This window comes from Ranitomeya variabilis, chromosome 1, assembly GCF_051348905.1.
Source record: "Ranitomeya variabilis isolate aRanVar5 chromosome 1, aRanVar5.hap1, whole genome shotgun sequence".
NCBI classification, from domain to species: domain Eukaryota; kingdom Metazoa; phylum Chordata; class Amphibia; order Anura; family Dendrobatidae; genus Ranitomeya; species Ranitomeya variabilis.
This window is the reverse complement of record NC_135232.1, coordinates 221,489,995-221,507,859: the sequence shown is the minus strand read 5'-3', so window position 1 is coordinate 221,507,859 and position 17,865 is coordinate 221,489,995. Positions and strand designations below refer to the sequence as shown.

Genomic DNA, 17,865 nt, shown 5'->3' with positions numbered 1-17,865 from the left:
GATTCTATTCAGCAGGTTAAAAATCGTAATTTCCCTGCTGCGTGGTGATCCACAGGATTGGGCATTTTCCCTGGAATCTGGGAATCCGGCTTTGTTTAATGTAGATTCCTTTTTTCAGGCTTTAGGACTATTATATGATGAACCTAATTCTGTGGATCAAGCGGAGAAGACCTTGTTGGCCCTATCTCAGGGTCAAGAGGCAGCAGAATTGTATTGTCAGAAATTTAGAAAATGGTCTGTGTTGACTAAATGGAATGATGATGCTTTGGCTGCAATTTTCAGAAAGGGTCTTTCTGAATCCGTTAAAGATGTTATGGTGGGGTTTCCCACGCCCGTCGGTCTGAGTGATTCTATGTCTTTGGCCATTCAGATTGATCGGCGCTTGTGGGAGCGCAGAACTGTGCGCGCTGTGGCGTTGTCCTCAGAGCAGAGTCCTGAGCCAATGCAGTGTGATAGGATTCTGTCTAGGACAGAACGACAAGGACTCAGACGTCAGAATAGGTTGTGTTATTATTGTGGCGACGCTTCTCATGTCATTTCAGTCTGCCCTAAACGGACAAAGAGGATCGCTAGTTCATTTACCATCAGTACTGTACAACCTAAATTTCTGTTATCGGTGTCCCTGATCTGCTCATTGTCATCATTTTCTGTCTTGGCGTTTGTGGATTCAGGCGCCGCTTTGAACTTAATGGACCTTGAGTTTGCCAGGCGTTGTGGTTTCCCCTTGCAGAACCTTATTCCTTTAAGGGGCATTGATGCAACACCTTTGGCTAAAAATAAGCCCCAGTTTTGGACACAGGTGACCATGAACATGGCGCCAGCCCATCAGGAAGATTGTCGATTTCTGGTATTGCATAATTTACATGATGCTATCGTGTTGGGTTTTCCGTGGTTGCAGGTACATAATCCTGTGTTGGATTGGAAGTCTATGTCTGTGACTAGTTGGGGTTGTCAGGGGGTTCATAATGATGTGTGTTTAATGTTCATCTCCTCTTCTTCCTCTTCCGAAATTCCAGAGTTTTTGTCTGATTTTCAGGATGTATTCGATGAGCCCAAGTCCAGTTCTCTTCCACCGCACAGGGACTGTGATTGTGCTATTGATTTGATTCCAGGCTGTAAGTTTCCTAAGGGCCGACTCATCAACCTGTCTGTGCCTGAACATACCGCTATGCAGAGTTATGTTAAGGAGTCTTTGGAGAAAGGGCATATTCGGCCATCTTCTTCACCGATGGGAGCGGGATTTTTTTTTGTTGCTAAGAAGGATGGCTCCTTGAGACCCTGTATTGATTATCGCCTCTTGAATAAGATCACGGTCAAGTTTCAATACCCTTTACCTTTGCTTTCTGATCTGTTTGCTAGGATTAAGGGGGCTAGTTGGTTTACGAAGATTGACCTTCGAGGGGCATATAATCTTGTTCGTATTAAGCAGGGTGACGAATGGAAAACTTCGTTCAATACGCCCGAAGGCCATTTTGAATACCTTGTGATGCCGTTCGGGCTCACTAATGCTCCATCTGTTTTTCAATCTTTCATGCATGATATCTTCCGGACTTATATTGATAAATTCTTGATTGTATATTTGGACGATATTTTGATTTTTTCTGATGATTGGGAGTCTCATGTGGAACAGGTCAGGATGGTATTTCTGATCCTTCGTGACAATGCTTTGTTTGTGAAGGGGTCTAAGTGTCTCTTTGGGGTGCAGAAGGTTTCTTTTTTGGGTTTTATTTTTTCTCCTTCATCTATTGAGATGGATCCGGTTAAGGTTCAGGCCATTCATGATTGGATCCAGCCCACATCCGTGAAGAGCCTTCAGAAATTTTTGGGTTTTGCAAATTTTTATCACCGTTTCATTGCTAACTTTTCCAGCGTGGTTAAACCCTTGACCGATTTGACGAAAAAAGGCGCTGATGTGGCGAATTGGTCCTCTGCGGGTGTTTCTGCCTTTCAGGAGCTTAAACGTCGATTTACTTCTGCTCCGGTGTTGCGACAACCGGATGTTTCCCTTCCGTTTCAGGCTGAGATTGACGCTTCTGAGATTGGCGCAGGGGCCGTTTTGTCCCAGAGGGATCATGTTTTTTCCTTGACGAAACCGTGTGCATTCTTTTCCCATAAATTTTCGCCTGCTGAACGCAATTATGATGTCGGCAATCGGGAGTTGTTGGCTATGAAGTGGGCATTTGAGGAGTGGCGACATTGGCTTGAGGGAGCCAAGTACCGTATTGTGGTCTTGACCGATCATAAGAATTTGATTTACCTCGAGTCTGCCAAGCGGCTAAATCCTAGACAGGCTCGATGGTCCTTGTTTTTTTCCCGTTTTGATTTTGTGGTCTCGTATCTTCCGGGTTCCAAGAATATTAAGGCTGATGCCCTTTCTAGGAGTTTTTTGCCTGATTCTCCTGAGGTCCTTGAACCGGTCGGCATTCTGAAAGAAGGGGTGGTTCTTTTTGCTATTTCCCCTGATTTACGACGGGTTCTTCAGGAATTTCAGGCTGACAGACCTGATCGTTGTCCAGTGGGGAAACTGTTTGTTCCTGACAGATGGACTAGTAGAGTCAATTCTGAGGTTCACTGTTCTGTGTTGGCTGGTCATCCTAGTATTTTTGGTACCAGAGACTTGGTTGGTAGGTCCTTTTGGTGGCCTTCTTTATCACGTGATGTGCGTTCTTTTGTGCAGTCCTGTGGGACTTGTGCGCGGGCCAAGCCTTATTGTTCCCGTGCTAGTGGGTTGCTTTTGCCATTGCCGGTCCCTGAGAGGCCCTGGACGCATATTTCTATGGATTTTATTTCTGATCTTCCGGTTTCCCAGAGGATGTCGGTTATCTGGGTTGTTTGTGACCGGTTTTCTAAGATGGTTCATTTGGTGCCTTTGCCTAAATTGCCTTCCTCTTCAGATTTAGTTTCGTTGTTTTTTCAGCATGTGGTTCGTTTGCATGGTATTCCGGAGAATATTGTGTCTGACAGAGGTTCCCAGTTTGTTTCTAGGTTTTGGCGGGCCTTTTGTGCTAGGCTGGGCATTGATTTATCTTTTTCCTCTGCATTTCATCCTCAGACAAATGGCCAAACCAAGCGAACTAATCAGACCTTGGAGACTTATTTGAGATGCTTTGTGTCTGCTGATCAGGATGATTGGGTGGCCTTCTTGCCATTGGCCGAGTTTGCCCTTAATAATCGGGCTAGTTCGGCTACTTTGGTTTCGCCTTTTTTTTGTAATTTTGGTTTTCATCATCGTTTTTCTTCTGGGCAGGTTGAGCCTTCTGACTGTCCTGGTGTGGATTCGGTGGTTGACAGGTTGCAGCAGATTTGGGCTCATGTGGTGGACAATTTGGTGTTGTCTCAGGAGGAGGCTCAACGTTTTGCTAACCGTCGTCGCTGTGTTGGTTCCCGGCTTCAGGTTGGGGGATCTGGTCTGGTTGTCTTCCCGTCATGTTCTTATGAAGGTTTCTTCTCCTAAGTTTAAGCCTCGGTTTATTGGTCCTTATAGGATTTATGGGATTATTAATCCGGTGTCTTTTCGATTGGCGCGTCCGGCCTCTTTTGCTATCCATAATGTCTTCCATAGATCTTTATTGCGGAAATAGGTGGTACCCGTTGTTCCCTCTGTTGACCCTCCGGCCCCTGTGTTGGTTGATGGGGAGTTGGAGTATGTGGTTGAGAAGATTTTGGATTCTCGTTTTTCGAGGCGGAGGCTTCAGTATCTTGTCAAATGGAAGGGTTATGGCCAGGAGGATAATCCTTGGGTTTTTGCCTCTGATGTCCATGCTGCTGATTTGGTTCATGCTTTTCATCTGGCTCGTCCTGATCGGCCTGGGGGCTCTGGTGAGGGTTCGGTGACCCCTCCTCAAGGGGGGGGGGTACTGTTGTGAATTCTGCTTTTGGGCTCCCTCCGGTGGTTGTAGGTGGTAATGCAGTTGTCGCTGAGTTGCAGTCCTGGTCAGGTGTATCTGCTGATTGCAGTTCTGACTGGGGTATTTAGGCGTGCAGGATTCATTAGTCCTTGCCAGTTGTCCATGGTTGTTGGGAGGTTTTGGTCCTGGTTTGGTTCCTTCTGCCAAATCAGCAGAGATAAGTGTCTGGTTTTGTTTCTGCGGCACACCCCACGGCTACTTCTAGTTGCGGTGTTAGTTCAGGTTTTGCGGTCAGTACAGTTTCCACCTACTCCAGAGAAAGTTTTTCTTTAAGAAGATCCCCTACGCTGCACTCATTACCTTTATTAATTGCACCTGTCTGAACTCATTACCTGTATAAAAGACACCTGTCCAAATGCTCAAATCACACTTTAACCTCTTCACCATGCCCATGGCCAAAGACTAAGGCCAAAGAGCTGTCCAAGAACACCAGAGACAAAATTGTAGACCTGCACAAGGCTGGGATGGGCTACAGGACAATAGGCAAGCAGCTTAGTGAGAAGGCAACAACTGTTGCCACAAGTATTAGAAAATGGAAGAAACACAAGATGACTGTCAATCTTCCTCAGTCTGGGGCTCTATGCAAGATCTCTTGAGAAAGGTCGGGATTCAGCCCAGAACTACACATGAATACCTGGTCAACAACCTGAAGATAGCTGGGACCACAGTCTTAAACATTACCGTTAGTAGGCCTGTTTCACCAGTCCTGATATTTCCAGTATCTGAGAAATCAGTGTACATGTGTGTCATACATGTGTCACCCGTGTGCAGCATCAGTACAACACGTATCGGCGCCAGGGAAGCTGTGGTACGGTTAGCGCTGTTCCCCAGTGCTAGGTGGCTGGGTGCTGAAGACGGCTCACATCATTGTCTCCTGCTCTGTCGATGATCAGCGCGAATAGGGGATAATATCGAGAGTTACATTCAACTGATATCAGTGAGAGAAGGTGGCGGCTGATCGGAGTATTCATCAGTCGCCGCCTGCGCTATAAATAAATGAAAAAAAAACGGCGTGGGTTCATCTGTATTTTTGATAACTAAGCAGGCAAAACTGACAGTAAGACTGGTTATCAAGAACAGAGGGTTACCCATGTTTTGTTTTTTTATTTAAATTATTGAAATAAAAAAAAACTGGCATGGGGTCACCCCCCATTTTTGACAACCAGCCCTGCTAAAGTAGACAGCTGGTAGGAGGCTGGTATTTTCAGGCTGGTAAGGGGCCATGGATATTGACCCCACCAGCCTAAAAATAGCACCCTGCAGCCACCCAAAAAAGGCACATCTATAAGATGTGCCAATTCTGGCGCTTCGCCCAGCTCTTCCCACTTGCCCTGTAGCGGTGGCAAGTGGGATTCATATTTGTGGGTTGATATCACCTTTGTATTGTCTGGTGACATCAAGCCCATGGCTTAGTAATAGAGAGGCATCTATAAGACACCTATCCATTTCTAATCCTATAGTTGTAAATAAACACACAGCAAGTCTTTTATTTGAAATAAAATCAAAATACACTTCCATTTTTATTTAAAAATAAGTTATACTTACCTAACACCCATTCCATTGAAGCCCTTGTCTCCTGTAATAAAACAAACATTTTTAAAAAATCCCTCACCTGTCCATCGTTCTGTCCCACACTATAATCCATGTCTGGGAATTGATAGTTTTCAACTTGAATGGTGCCAAGAGGAGATCGTCCAGGCTGAGAACCACTGATGAATGAGCTGCCATGACCAGCGGTAACGTCATCGAGGTTACCGCCGACCACTGAGGCTGCATCCCAAGCCGGGTTGAACTGCGGTGACCTCAGCACCGTGAGAAAAAGTAACGGAGTTCTCCGCAGTACAGCTTGACTGAGAATGCAGCCTCAGTGACCAGCGGTAATCTCAATGTCATCGCTGATCACTGATGCTCACAGCAGCTCATTTATCAGTGGTTCTCAGCCTGAACAATGAGCGGTCTTCATCACTCAGCGCTGGGAAACAGAGCTAACAATATCACTGATTCCCTTACGCCGTACGTGTGCTACTGATGACACACAGATGTAATCAGAGTGCGGGGCGTTTTGCGGCTCATGCTGTTAAAAAACGGACATAGTGTACTCTGCCCACGGATACACGGTCTGTGGAAACACACTGGGATGTGCACAGACCCATTTTACGGTACGTGTGAAAATTGTCACCACACATACCAGACACACTGATGTGTGAAAGAGGCCTAACAATACATGGTCATGGATGAAAATCCTGCAGGGCAAGCAAGTTTCCCCTGCTCACATCAGCACATGTCCAGGCCCGTTTGAATTTTGCATTTCTGTGATTAACGATAGGTACTCTGGACGCATGCAGAGTAGGTGGAGCGTAGGCGGAGCTTCAGGGAGGAAGAAAGGAGGAAGTAGGCAGCCATCCGTAGTCCTCCTGAACGCAATTATGAAACAAGCCTAAGAAGCATTTCAAATTCCTTGCGTGGCCTAATCAGTCTCCAGACCTGAACCCAATAGAAAATCTTTGGAGGGAGCCAAAACTCAATGTTGCCCAGCGACAGCCCCAATACCTGAAAGATCTGGAGAAGATCTGCATAGAGGAGTGGGCCAAAATCCCTGCTGCAGTGTGTGCAGGAAACATCTGACATCTGCAATTGCAAACAAAGGTTTCTGCACCAAATATTAAGTTCAGTTTTTCTATTGTATCAAATACTTTTATGCAATCAAATGCAAATTAATTATGTAAAAATCATTAAAAAAAAAAAAAAATTTTGTAAGGTTCTGTTTCTCACAGTTGAAGGTTACCTACGATAAAAATTACAAACCTCTTCATTCTTTCTAAGTGGGAAAACTTGCAAAATTGGCAGTGTATCAAATACTTATTTTCCTCACTGTATATGTAAGGCCCCTTTCACACATCAGTTTTTTGCCATCAGTCACAATCCGTCGAATTTTGAAGAAAACGGATCCGGCGACTGATAACGCCGGATCCGTTTTTTTTCTCATAGACTTGTATTAGCGACGGATGGCCTCACGTTTCATCCGTCGTTCGCCAGATCTGTCGAAAATGGTTTGTCAATGGCTGGAGACAACGGTCATAGTAATGTTTTTGGAGTTCGTCTAAAAAAAAAAACGGACAGCGACAGATCCATCGCCGTCCGTCGTTTGCTAGAATGGAAGCCTATGGGCGCCGGATCTGTCAAATGACAGAAACCAGCGACGGATTAAGTTTTTTTTAAACTGAGCATGCTCCGATTTTTTAAGATCCAATTAGCTGGATCAGCTAGTTGGATGCAGTGAAAAAACGGATCCGTCGCATCAGTTTGGCACAATATGCAACGGATCCGTTTTTATCAAAATTCAATGGCAAAAAACTGATGTGTGAAAGGGGCCTAAGCAATAGTTTTGTGGTTTTTTTTGTTTTTCATGTGAATTGGTATCTGCATTAATAGCTTTGACAAATCAATTACGGATAAGAAAACTCATGGCTCGAAGCCAAAGAGCAAAGTGTACATTTTGTTTTACATACAACTGTAGTTTGCATAACACAAGAATACACAGAAGTAATGTATGCAAATTTATCAGAATGTAAATATTTAGTTAAGATAACAGTTTCACTGGATGGTAGTTTAGAGATAAACCATATGTCTTGCTATTACAGAAAAATATTACTTCCTTCAGAAAAGAAGAGTTCACAATCAATAACCATATAATAATAGAAGATGAATGCTTCTAGACCAGGGGCGTGCAATTAATTTTCCTGAGGGGCCACATGAGAGACACTGACATGGTCTGTTGTGGAATGCCAAACCAATATACAGAAACTGTGTTCAATATTAATATTTTATTTTGACAGGGAAGACTACGGGGGCGCATTATACTAAAAGGAGGACTTTGAGGGTCCATTATACTTCTGCTATGGGGCCCCATGACTTCTATGTACACTCCTGGTGTGTACAGTATAATGATTTATTTTTTCTACACATTAAAGAACATTGGACGAACAGGGGACATATACCAGATGGGGGATATACAACAGGGTGGGGCCCAGGATGCGGGAAATATATATATATATATATATATATATATATATATATATATATATATATATATATATATATATATATATATATAATCAGAATGGGAGGGCCCCAATCCAAATCTTGCACTGGGGCAAGTTTTTTTATTGATACCATTTTGATCGCTTTTTAAAGCATTTTTTGTAGTATTGTGTAGACCAAATAAACACAATTTTGGCGGTTTTAATTTTCTACCGTTTGCCAATTGGGTAAATAATTTTCATATTTTGATACACAGACTTGCCTGGACGCAGTGATAGTAAGTGTTTGTTTTATTTTATTAACTATGGGGGGGGGGGGGATTTGAACTTGTTTTTTTCTTTCATAAGTGTAAAAAAAAAATAATCATCACTGCACTTGTTAGTCCCCTCAGGGGACCTGAACCTGTGATCGTCTGATCACCTATGCTATCTGCATCAATATCAAAGTAATGCTGCATATAGTAAAAATCACAGTCTCCTTTGAAGCCCAGTCTGGATTTCAAGAGAGCGCCATAATGAAAGGCATGGAGTTCTTAAGTAGAGCCCTGGCTGTCATAGCAACCTATGGGCATCCTACAATAACGTGATGGGCATGACAGTGGCAGTTAAAAGGTTACCAGTCGCAGTCAGAGCTCCACTTCACCCTTGGCTGTTAGAGACAGGTCTTGGCTGTAACACACAGCCATCACCTGCTGGGTATGGGGTGGGCTCAAGTTTGTGAGCCCGCTGCATACACCGGCTAACGAATTGTGACGTACATGTACAGCAGATATCGGTAAGGGGTTAATTTTATTGCTTATACCTGTCTGCTGTAACCTGCCAGAGATTAAGCTACTCCCTGTCAACAGAGCAACAGTTCCTCTTCCTGTTGACAGGGTGGGACTACTGGTGTCATGCTGACAACTGGCTCTTAATTGGGAACTTTTTTTAAAGGGATTGTCCACTATTTCGGACAAACCCTTCTCAATCACTATGTTACTCCTTAGAAAATAATAGCCACTCTACTCTCCTACGGTGTGGGCGCTGTTCCAATGGTGTCGGCATTGCCTCTCACTACAGCCAATCAGCGGCCATTTCACTATCCCCTCCTTTGGACAAATCAGACATCCAGAGGTAGCGAAGACCTACCGACTTCCCCCAGATGGCACAATTCTGACCTCCTCCCCTGGACTTCTCACAGTAGGTGTTGGGCAGTGAGACTTGTGTGACCTGGTTATACACATCAGTCTTACGGTATCGCACGGGGAAAGCCGGGTCCAAGTTTCACTGGCTGTTTCTTCTTTTTCCACTCTATGACACTGCCGGCTTATGACTAATCATACAATAACGTACAACCTTTTAGCATTTTTGTGGTAAAGTGGAGAAGGCCATTGTCAAACATTTGTCAGCAGCTTATCTACCTGTAAAATAAGAGGAATTGGTGTTTTAATTTAAATTGCTCGATCGCCATCACCCCTGGGGGGGAGTCCAGAGCCTCCTATACATAGCAGAATGCAGGCCACTACAGCCAAAACCTGAAGGCCAACTAGTGTGTACAGGGCCCTTGCACTCGTGCCGTGTAAATAGATCAGAGAACTCTACAGAGCTCCAAACCATGGTGTCTCAGGCTACTTTCACACTAGCGTCGGGCCGAGGTTACCGACGCTAGCGTTCTCTGCGCCGCACAACGGGGGCAGCGGATGCATTTTTCCAGCGCATCCGCTGCCCCATTGTGAGGTGCGGGGAAGCGCGGGGAGGTGGGGGCGGAGTTCCAGCCGCGCATGCGCGGTCGGAAAAAGCAGACCGTCGGCAGCAAAAACGTTACATGTAGCGTTTTTTGCAGCCGACGGTCCGCCACAACACGGCGCAACCGTCGCACGACGGTTGCGACATGTGCCAATACGTCGCAAATGCGTCGCTAATGTTAGTCAATGGGAAAAAAACGCATCCTGCAAGCACTTTTGCCGGATGCGTTTTTTTGCCAAAACGACGCATTGCGACGTATTGAAAAAAACGCTAGTGTGAAAGTAGCCTCAGGCGTCCTATGACCGAGACCTTATACGACAGATCAGTAAATCTGTACCTACAAAACACAAAATGCAACTTGTAAACATATTTTTTTTATTCTCACCTGAAACATTTAGCACTTAAGTGGCACCTTCAAGTCCAGCGGACTGACATTTTTAGAAGTCAGATCTAAGCCATTTTCATTTCATGCTGTACAAAACTCACCTGAGCAGGTATAATGTAATCAGCAACATCCCAGATCCTGAAGTCCAGGTCCGACGTGTTTGTTGCCGCCACTCCTTTCACTTTAGAGGTGACGGAGCTGACTACAGTGTCAAACTCCTGGTAGCCTTTCTCCCAGACAAACACCCATCTGCAAATGAAGAAACAATGGAGCAGGGATTGCTTTAAAATGATAACACTGGACTAACTTACCCCCACATTTATACCAAGGCTGTAATGGAGGAGGGGAATGTCACATTCTCTTTGTAATAGGAAATTAATCATGCTTCATGGCAATGTCTAAAGCGCTGTGGAATATGATGGTGCTATATAATATTAATAACTTTTGTAGAACAAAATAACGTATGAGTACATTACTGGATCCCATTATGGGTGCATCGAGGTTGCTCGTTCTATAATAGATCCAGGACTGTATCGTAGCATTTCAAACTTTCGGTCCAGACACTTCAATATTGCTTACTGTAATTGTTTTTAAAGCACCGCAACCCCCCCCCCATTAAATGTGACTATAGATTTGTAATGTATGGCCACCATACATGTGCTTCCTTCCATCTAAATATGTCAGATTAGTGTGTGCTTCCTTCTTCATCCCCAAAAATGGCTGCCACATAAGCATAGGAAGCAACGTGGTAAGTGTACACCATGCCTGCCACTGCTAAGCTGCAGAATGGACATAGCACCATCGCTATCTGCATTGGTCCATAAGACCCCAATGCAAAGGCAGAGAAGACCACAGACCTCTCACTATCCCACAGTGCTCCCCATGCCTCTATAGTGGCCAGGCCAATTTGGGGAAGAAGAAAATAAGATACTGGTATGACAGAAAGGCAACAGAATGGAGGACATCAGGGATGGAGATTTTTAATTTGAAATGTTTTCGTACACTTAAGTCTACAGTCATTCTGTGAGACCGCAGACTTATGAATCCCCCAGTGCATACATTGATGCGGGGATTCACCGATTTCTGAGCCTGGTAGAGGAGGGCATCTATGCATTATACATACTCCTGACCACAGCCGGACTGGTGGGCGTGGCCTTGCACCATACCCTTGTATTGAGCTAGGCCACACCCACTAGACGGGTTCTAGTAAGGAGTATGTATAACACAAATACCCTCCGGTCCCGGCGAATCCTTGCAGCACACATAGTACGTGCGCTGAGGGGGGATTCATAAGTCGGTAGTCACACAGTACCTGCTGACTTATCAATTTAGACCAGACAACCCCTTTAAGGTTGGGAGAGGAGAGACACTTTCGTATTGCCATATTGTACAAAACAGGATACTAACAAGAAGCCCCAGCTAGATAGTGTCAAGCAAAATAAAAAAGTGCAACACTGTACGCAAATAATTACGTCATACACTACCAACATAAGTAATGCAATTACAGCTTTAAGGCTGTGTGCACACGTAGCAGATTTTTTGCGTTTTTTTGCGTTTTTTCGTTATAAAAACGCTATAAAACCGCAAAAAAAATGCGAACATTAAGCATTCTATGTAACAGAATGCAATCCGCATTTTTTGTGCACATGCTGCATTTTTTTCCTGAGCGGAATCGCAATCCAGAATAAAACGCAGCATGTTCATTAAAATTGCGGAATCGCGGCGATTCTGCACACCTAGGAGTGCATTGATCTGCTTACTTCCCGCACGGGGCTGTGCACACCATGCGGGAAGTAAGCAGATCAAGTGCGGTTGGTACCCAGGGTGGAGGAGAGGAGACTCTCCTCCACGGACTGGGCACCATATAAGTGGTAAAAAAAAAAAAAAGGATTAAAATAAAAAATAGCGATATACTCACCCTCTGGCGGCCCGACCTTCTCAGCGGCTTCCGAGGTGTGTGTGAAGGACCTGCGATGACGTCGCGGTCACATGACCCGCGGTCAGGTGACCGCTACGTCAATGGAAGGTCCTGAACACACAGCATTAGGAACGGACGCCGCTGAGGTTAGTATAACCTTTTTTGTTTTATTTTTTTATTATTTTTAACATTCTACCTTTTACTATAGATGCTGCATAGGCTGCATCTATAGTAAAAAGTTGGTCACACTTGTCAAACACTATGTTTGACAAGTGTGACCAACCTGTCAAACAGTTTTCCAAGCGATGCTACAGATCGCTTGGAAAACGCTAGCATTCTGCAAGCTAATTATGCTTGCAAAACGCTAGTTTTCTGTGGGTATATGCATGCTAATTCTGCATGCGATATACTCGCGGCAGGAGGCGCAGAATTGCCGCGGAAATTTCCCGGCAATTCTGCTACGTGTGAACTCAGCCTAAAGGAGTGTTGACACTAACAAAGTTTATTTTAATCAATAGATCTTGCAATAGTAATAACTTCCACAATTGGAGAGGTGTTAAATAAAATGTTCATGTGCTGAGATAATCTTATAAATGTGCCCCTGCTGTGTAATGGCCCTGTCTGACTGTGCAGGAACATGGTCTGATCATATCACAGCTCCTGGGCAGGGAGGAAGCAAAAGAGTATACAGACAGGACAGCAAAGGATCACAAATAATTATTTTTGTGAGGTAAAACCTTTCACTGCCTAGTTTTTAAGCAAATAAATTATCAGCTGTGACCCCATATTGTAATGTCTGTATACTGTGTTGCTTCCTCCCCTGCCCAGGAGCTGTGCTATGATCAGAACATGTTCCTGTACGGTCAGACACAGCCATTACACAGTACACAGCTGGGGCGCATTTATAGGATTATCTCCGCACAGAACATTTTATTTAACACCTCTCCAATTGTGGAAGTTATTATTATTCCAAGATCTAGTGATTAAAATGAACTATTGTAAGTGGGAAAACCCACTGAAAACATTTTTTTGGCTTATACACTTAAACCAAAAAACAACTAATCTTACATTATTCTGCATTGGAGAAAATTACATTTGGCCTGTACACCATTTTTATGACTAACCCAACACAAGTTTAGTTTGTGTCCAAGTAAGTAGACATGGCCTCTTGGCTTCCGTGCGACTAATTTTTGCTGTCTGTTAAACACAGAAAAGTATCTTGGCGCGTGGCATACTATGCCGCTATGGTACCCTCGCTGTGTTAATGTGTAGTGGCCAGTTACATAGTGACTTATTAGTAGAAAGAAAAAGGGGGGACAGCACTTAGGGCAGATGCACACATCCATTTTCTTTTGTGTGTGAGCTATCTGTGTAAGGTCTGTAATTTACTGGTTAATTGGTAGGAGAACGTACGTATGACATGCGAGGAAAATGGATGCAACAAGGATTGTAAAAACTGACGCATGGACCATTGGGTCAAACATACTGAACAGAACACATGGTTCGATTCATCACCACTTTCATGCCAGAATTCTGGTGTAAAAACTTTGAAGAGTCACTAAATTTAGCTGCAACGCGGAGTTGTGCCCAAATTTTGCGACTTTTGGAGACTTCATGGAGTGTTAAATAGAAAGAGGGGGTTGGGACGGGGGAGCAGTGTACTCCGCTAGGGAGTAGGATTTGAGGAGGCCTCTTGATGAATCAGGAGTGTGACACCAGCTCCTCATCATGAGCTTCGCTGATCCTGATGAATCGAGGCCATGGACTGTTTTTCACTTATGAGAAAAATAAAGACTGTGTAAAGCCCACCTTAGTGAGGACTCCTCTTTATTTCCCCCCTTGTAATCTCAAGCCATAACATCCTGTGTGAGAAAAGCTGATGCCCCTGATCATTGAGGTCCATCCTGCACTGCTGTTGTCCGTTTCCTTTTTTGTTGGTGCGAATTCTAGGTTCTTTGCAACACAATTAGAGTCCCACCTCAGACAGTGGAAAAATACCGCACAGATCTTAATCTCTAGTAAAAGTTGGACTGATGAACTTTCAGACTCGTGACCCGAACGTGTTGTTAGGAAGTGACATACCACAAACAAACAGGTCGTCATGCAGGTTAGTGTTTAGAGTTCCTGGTTGTAGATACATTTTACCATTTAAAGCTGGCCACATACTCTACATAAAGTCAGCCAAACCTCTCAATTTGTCAGGACTGTCCACCAATCTCATGCACTTGGGCAATGCAGATGTTAGGCACCAGAGCTTCACCCCATACCGACATGTGCTGGACATGAATGGTGGATGATGGCCAAGGCCCAGGAGCTGAGCTTCCTCCATCAGCAGCAGGTTTCAGATAACAGTGCAACATCCAGGAGCCTAAAATAATTCTGATCTCAAATGTTTAATCCCCAATATGCAGTAGTCAATAGCAGCCATGGCCCCAGCACAATCATGTGGTGCCCCTGGGTTGTAATGGCAGCCATCAGATAATCACACATTCCAGTGCTAGGTCAGCGCTAATAAAAGGATTAGAAAAGCGATTTCACAAAGTAAAAAAAAAAAAAAAAAAATGTTTTCCCCCTTACTATGCCCCCTTTAGTGGAAAAACATTAAAAGATGTTTTCATAAGAATTTGGGAAAGTTATGTAATGTCCTATAAATGTCCGTTCTGTTCCTGATCTAAGGATCTCGGCTCTTAGTTGAGATGAATCTGTGCTGCACTTTATGCACATGCTCAGCAGTGACCAGTGCTGGGGAGTCAGGGAAATTGAGAACTTAGAGTGGTTTGGCTTAGCGACGCCACAGCCCTGTTGTCCACCACACTGCCCGTATCCTCCTGCATCCATGCTTTTATTGAAGTTTGAACAAAGTGTTATTAGGGGATAATGGGTGCCACTTTTTCAATTCCTGGATTTTGCAATAAGAGAGACGCCGTTTGTTTTGAGCAGAATTAATTAGCTGACATACGTCCGTATATAATACGTATGTGAAAAAACAGTACTCATGTCATTAGTGTGTCCTTTTTTACCATCCAGTATGGCTAAAGAGAGAAATAAATTACAAAACTTCTCCTATACTTTGCAATGTTAAACACTGACAGCACTCGGATGACACATGGATGGCATCTGTGCGCTGTACGAGTTTTTCCAGGATCCATAGACTTATATTGGCCATTGTCATCCGGACACGGTCTGTGTAAATACACGGACATGTGCACAGCAGCATAGGATATAATGGGCACCTGTTGTATCTGTGAAAACAACTAATGCCACACGTACTGCAAACTCGGACGTGCGAGGAGCTCTAGGCTACATGTAGTCTGAAAAAAGGCCTCCTAAAAAAATACAACACATCCTCCTCATCCTCCCAAAAAAGTCATCATATGGCTAATAACAGAAAAAAGTAATTACAATAAGATAAAAGTAACACAATAAAAAGTTATGATGCAGGAGCGAGATGAGAGAATGTTAACAATCACCGAGTATCACAAGGTTAAAAATGACTGCGGGGGGGAGGGGAACAGTTCTGATCAAAGGATCCTGACTTATGCATAGATACTGAGCCCAGCTGGACGGTGGTGGTCTGGTGGGCACAGGGTACAATCTGGCACCGTCATTACAGATACTGAGCCCAGCTGGACGGTGGTGGTCTGGTGGGCACAGGGTACAATCTGGCACTGTCATTACAGATACTGAGCCCAGCTGGACGGTGGTGGCCTGGTGGGCACAGGGTACAATCTGGCACCGTCATTACAGATACTGAGCCCAGCTGGACGGTGGTGGCCTGGTGGGCACAGGGTACAATCTGGCACTGTCATTACAGATACTGAGCCCAGCTGGACGGTGGTGGTCTGGTGGGCACAGGGTACAATCTGGCACCGTCATTACAGATACTGAGCCCAGCTGGACGGTGGTGGCCTGGTGGGCACAGGGTACAATCTGGCACTGTCATTACAGATACTGAGCCCAGCTGGACGGTGGTGGTCTGGTGGGCACACGGTACAATCTGGCACTGTCATTACAGATACTGAGCCCAGCTGGACGGTGGTGGTCTGGTGGGCGCAGGGTACAATCTGGCACTGTCATTACAGATACTGAGCCCAGTTGGACGGTGGGGGTCTGGTGGGCACACGGTACAATCTGGCACTGTCATTACAGATACTGAGCCCAGCTGGACGGTGGGGGTCTGGTGGGCACAGGGTACAATCTGGCACTGTTCTAGTAGAATATTATTTCTGGAGAAGGTGGCAGTCATTACACATTGCACCAAGTCCAGGAAAGTTCTGTAAAGCTGATGGGGGACTACGACCCCCAGCATTCCCGGCCAGCACTGTAGTAAGACTCGTAGTTTTCCACCAGCTGGTGTGGCAGTGACCTAGCAGTGCCCCTGGCATGTGTGTGCCCGCCGTATACCCGCACATATGGCAGCAGGTGAAGCGCCGGACACAGAATACACGCACTCTGTGTAATATCCGCACACTATGGAGATCATACCCGATAACATAGGCGAGGATCAGCAGCTGGATGACTCGGTTCAGCAGTCCGACCTTGCGGCTCTTAATCAGCGCAATCCGCGGGGTGTTGTAGTCGAATATACAGCTGTAGACCTCGGCACAGCAGCCTCCAGCAGACATGACCGCAGCACGGGAGCCGGGGACTCCGGGACTCAGGACTCCAACGGGTCACGTGTCCAGCCCTCTAGTCTGGGATCATCTCCTCATCAATGGGTGGAGCTGGATTTCCTCCCGAATCGCCATCTACTGGTCGGCAGTGGAAGTGCACGCCTCACATTCAACAGCTGTCAGTAGTGAGCTTGGCGCACAGTGGCGCACGGACAGCCGCTCCGTTCACACGTTTGTCCGCCGCTCCGTTCACACGATTGTCCGCCTCTCCGTTCACACGATTGTCCGCCTCTCCGTTCACACGATTGTCCGCCTCTCCGTTCACACGATTGTCCGCCTCTCCGTTCACACGATTGTCCGCCTCTCCGTTCACACGATTGTCCGCCGCTCCGTTCACACGATTGTCCGCCTCTCCGTTCACACGATTGTCCGCCTCTCCGTTCACACGATTGTCCGCCTCTCCGTTCACACGATTGTCCGCCTCTCCGTTCACACGATTGTCCGCCTCTCCGTTCACACGATTGTCCGCCGCTCCGTTCACACGATTGTCCGCCTCTCCGTTCACACGATTGTCCGCCGCTCCGATCACACGATTGTCCGCCGCTCCGTTCACACGATTGTCCGCCGCTCCGGTCACATGATGATCCGTTTGTGTCTTCTGTTTTTGAAACAGACAAACGGAAAATGATCCATTCAAAAACCTCATATGAGATCTCTCCTTCTGAATAAACAGGAAATGTTGAAGGAAATGTCTGCTATGTGCAGACGACCACAAAGAGTTTTTGATACTGTGCAAAAAAGAAGCAGCGTCTTAGGCTATGTCTCCACTGTCAGGATGGCCGGCGGTATCGCCGCAGCGGCGAAGCCGCTCAGTGCTAAGCCCCGCCTCCTTTCTGGGACGCGATCATGCCGGATGTGTTAACTCTTCACATCCGGGATGATCGCTCTGTCCCATAGGGCCCTGTGATATGCCTTGCGGGGACGCTGCGTCCCCGCAAGGTGTACGGACATGCTGTGATCTTAAAAGACGCGCAGCATGTCCGGAGTCGCAGGGCCGCCGCGTGCGGGTTTCCACGCATAGTGGAGACGGGATTTCATAAAATCCCCTCCACTATGCTGGAACATCTGGACGCTGCTTTTTTTACACTGCAGCTCTGCGCAGCGTCAAAAAAGCAGCGTTTCCTGACCGTGGAAACATACCCTTATAGTTCCAGCAAAGGTTATGGGAGTCACAGAAATCTCAGGCCCTCTGTGCTTTTTTTTTACACAGTATAAT

The 17,865-nt window shown here is 45.6% G+C and overlaps 1 protein-coding gene across 2 annotated transcripts in view; it reads right to left on the bottom strand.

Moving 5' to 3' along the window:
* P2RX4 (purinergic receptor P2X 4) overlaps window positions 1-16,844 on the bottom strand; it is an 82,048-nt gene extending 65,204 nt beyond the window's left edge. Inside the window, exons 1-2 of one of the 2 annotated variants that reach the window (XM_077292931.1) lie at window positions 16,462-16,844; window positions 10,160-10,307 (exon numbers count right to left, since the gene is read on the bottom strand). In XM_077292931.1, the coding sequence (XP_077149046.1) occupies window positions 10,160-10,307; window positions 16,462-16,601 (288 nt within the window). In that variant the 5' untranslated portion in view covers window positions 16,602-16,844. The remainder of the gene's footprint in view (window positions 1-10,159; window positions 10,308-16,461) is intronic. The other variant, XM_077292928.1, reaches the window with a different exon arrangement.
* Between the last annotated feature and the right edge of the window lie 1,021 nt (window positions 16,845-17,865).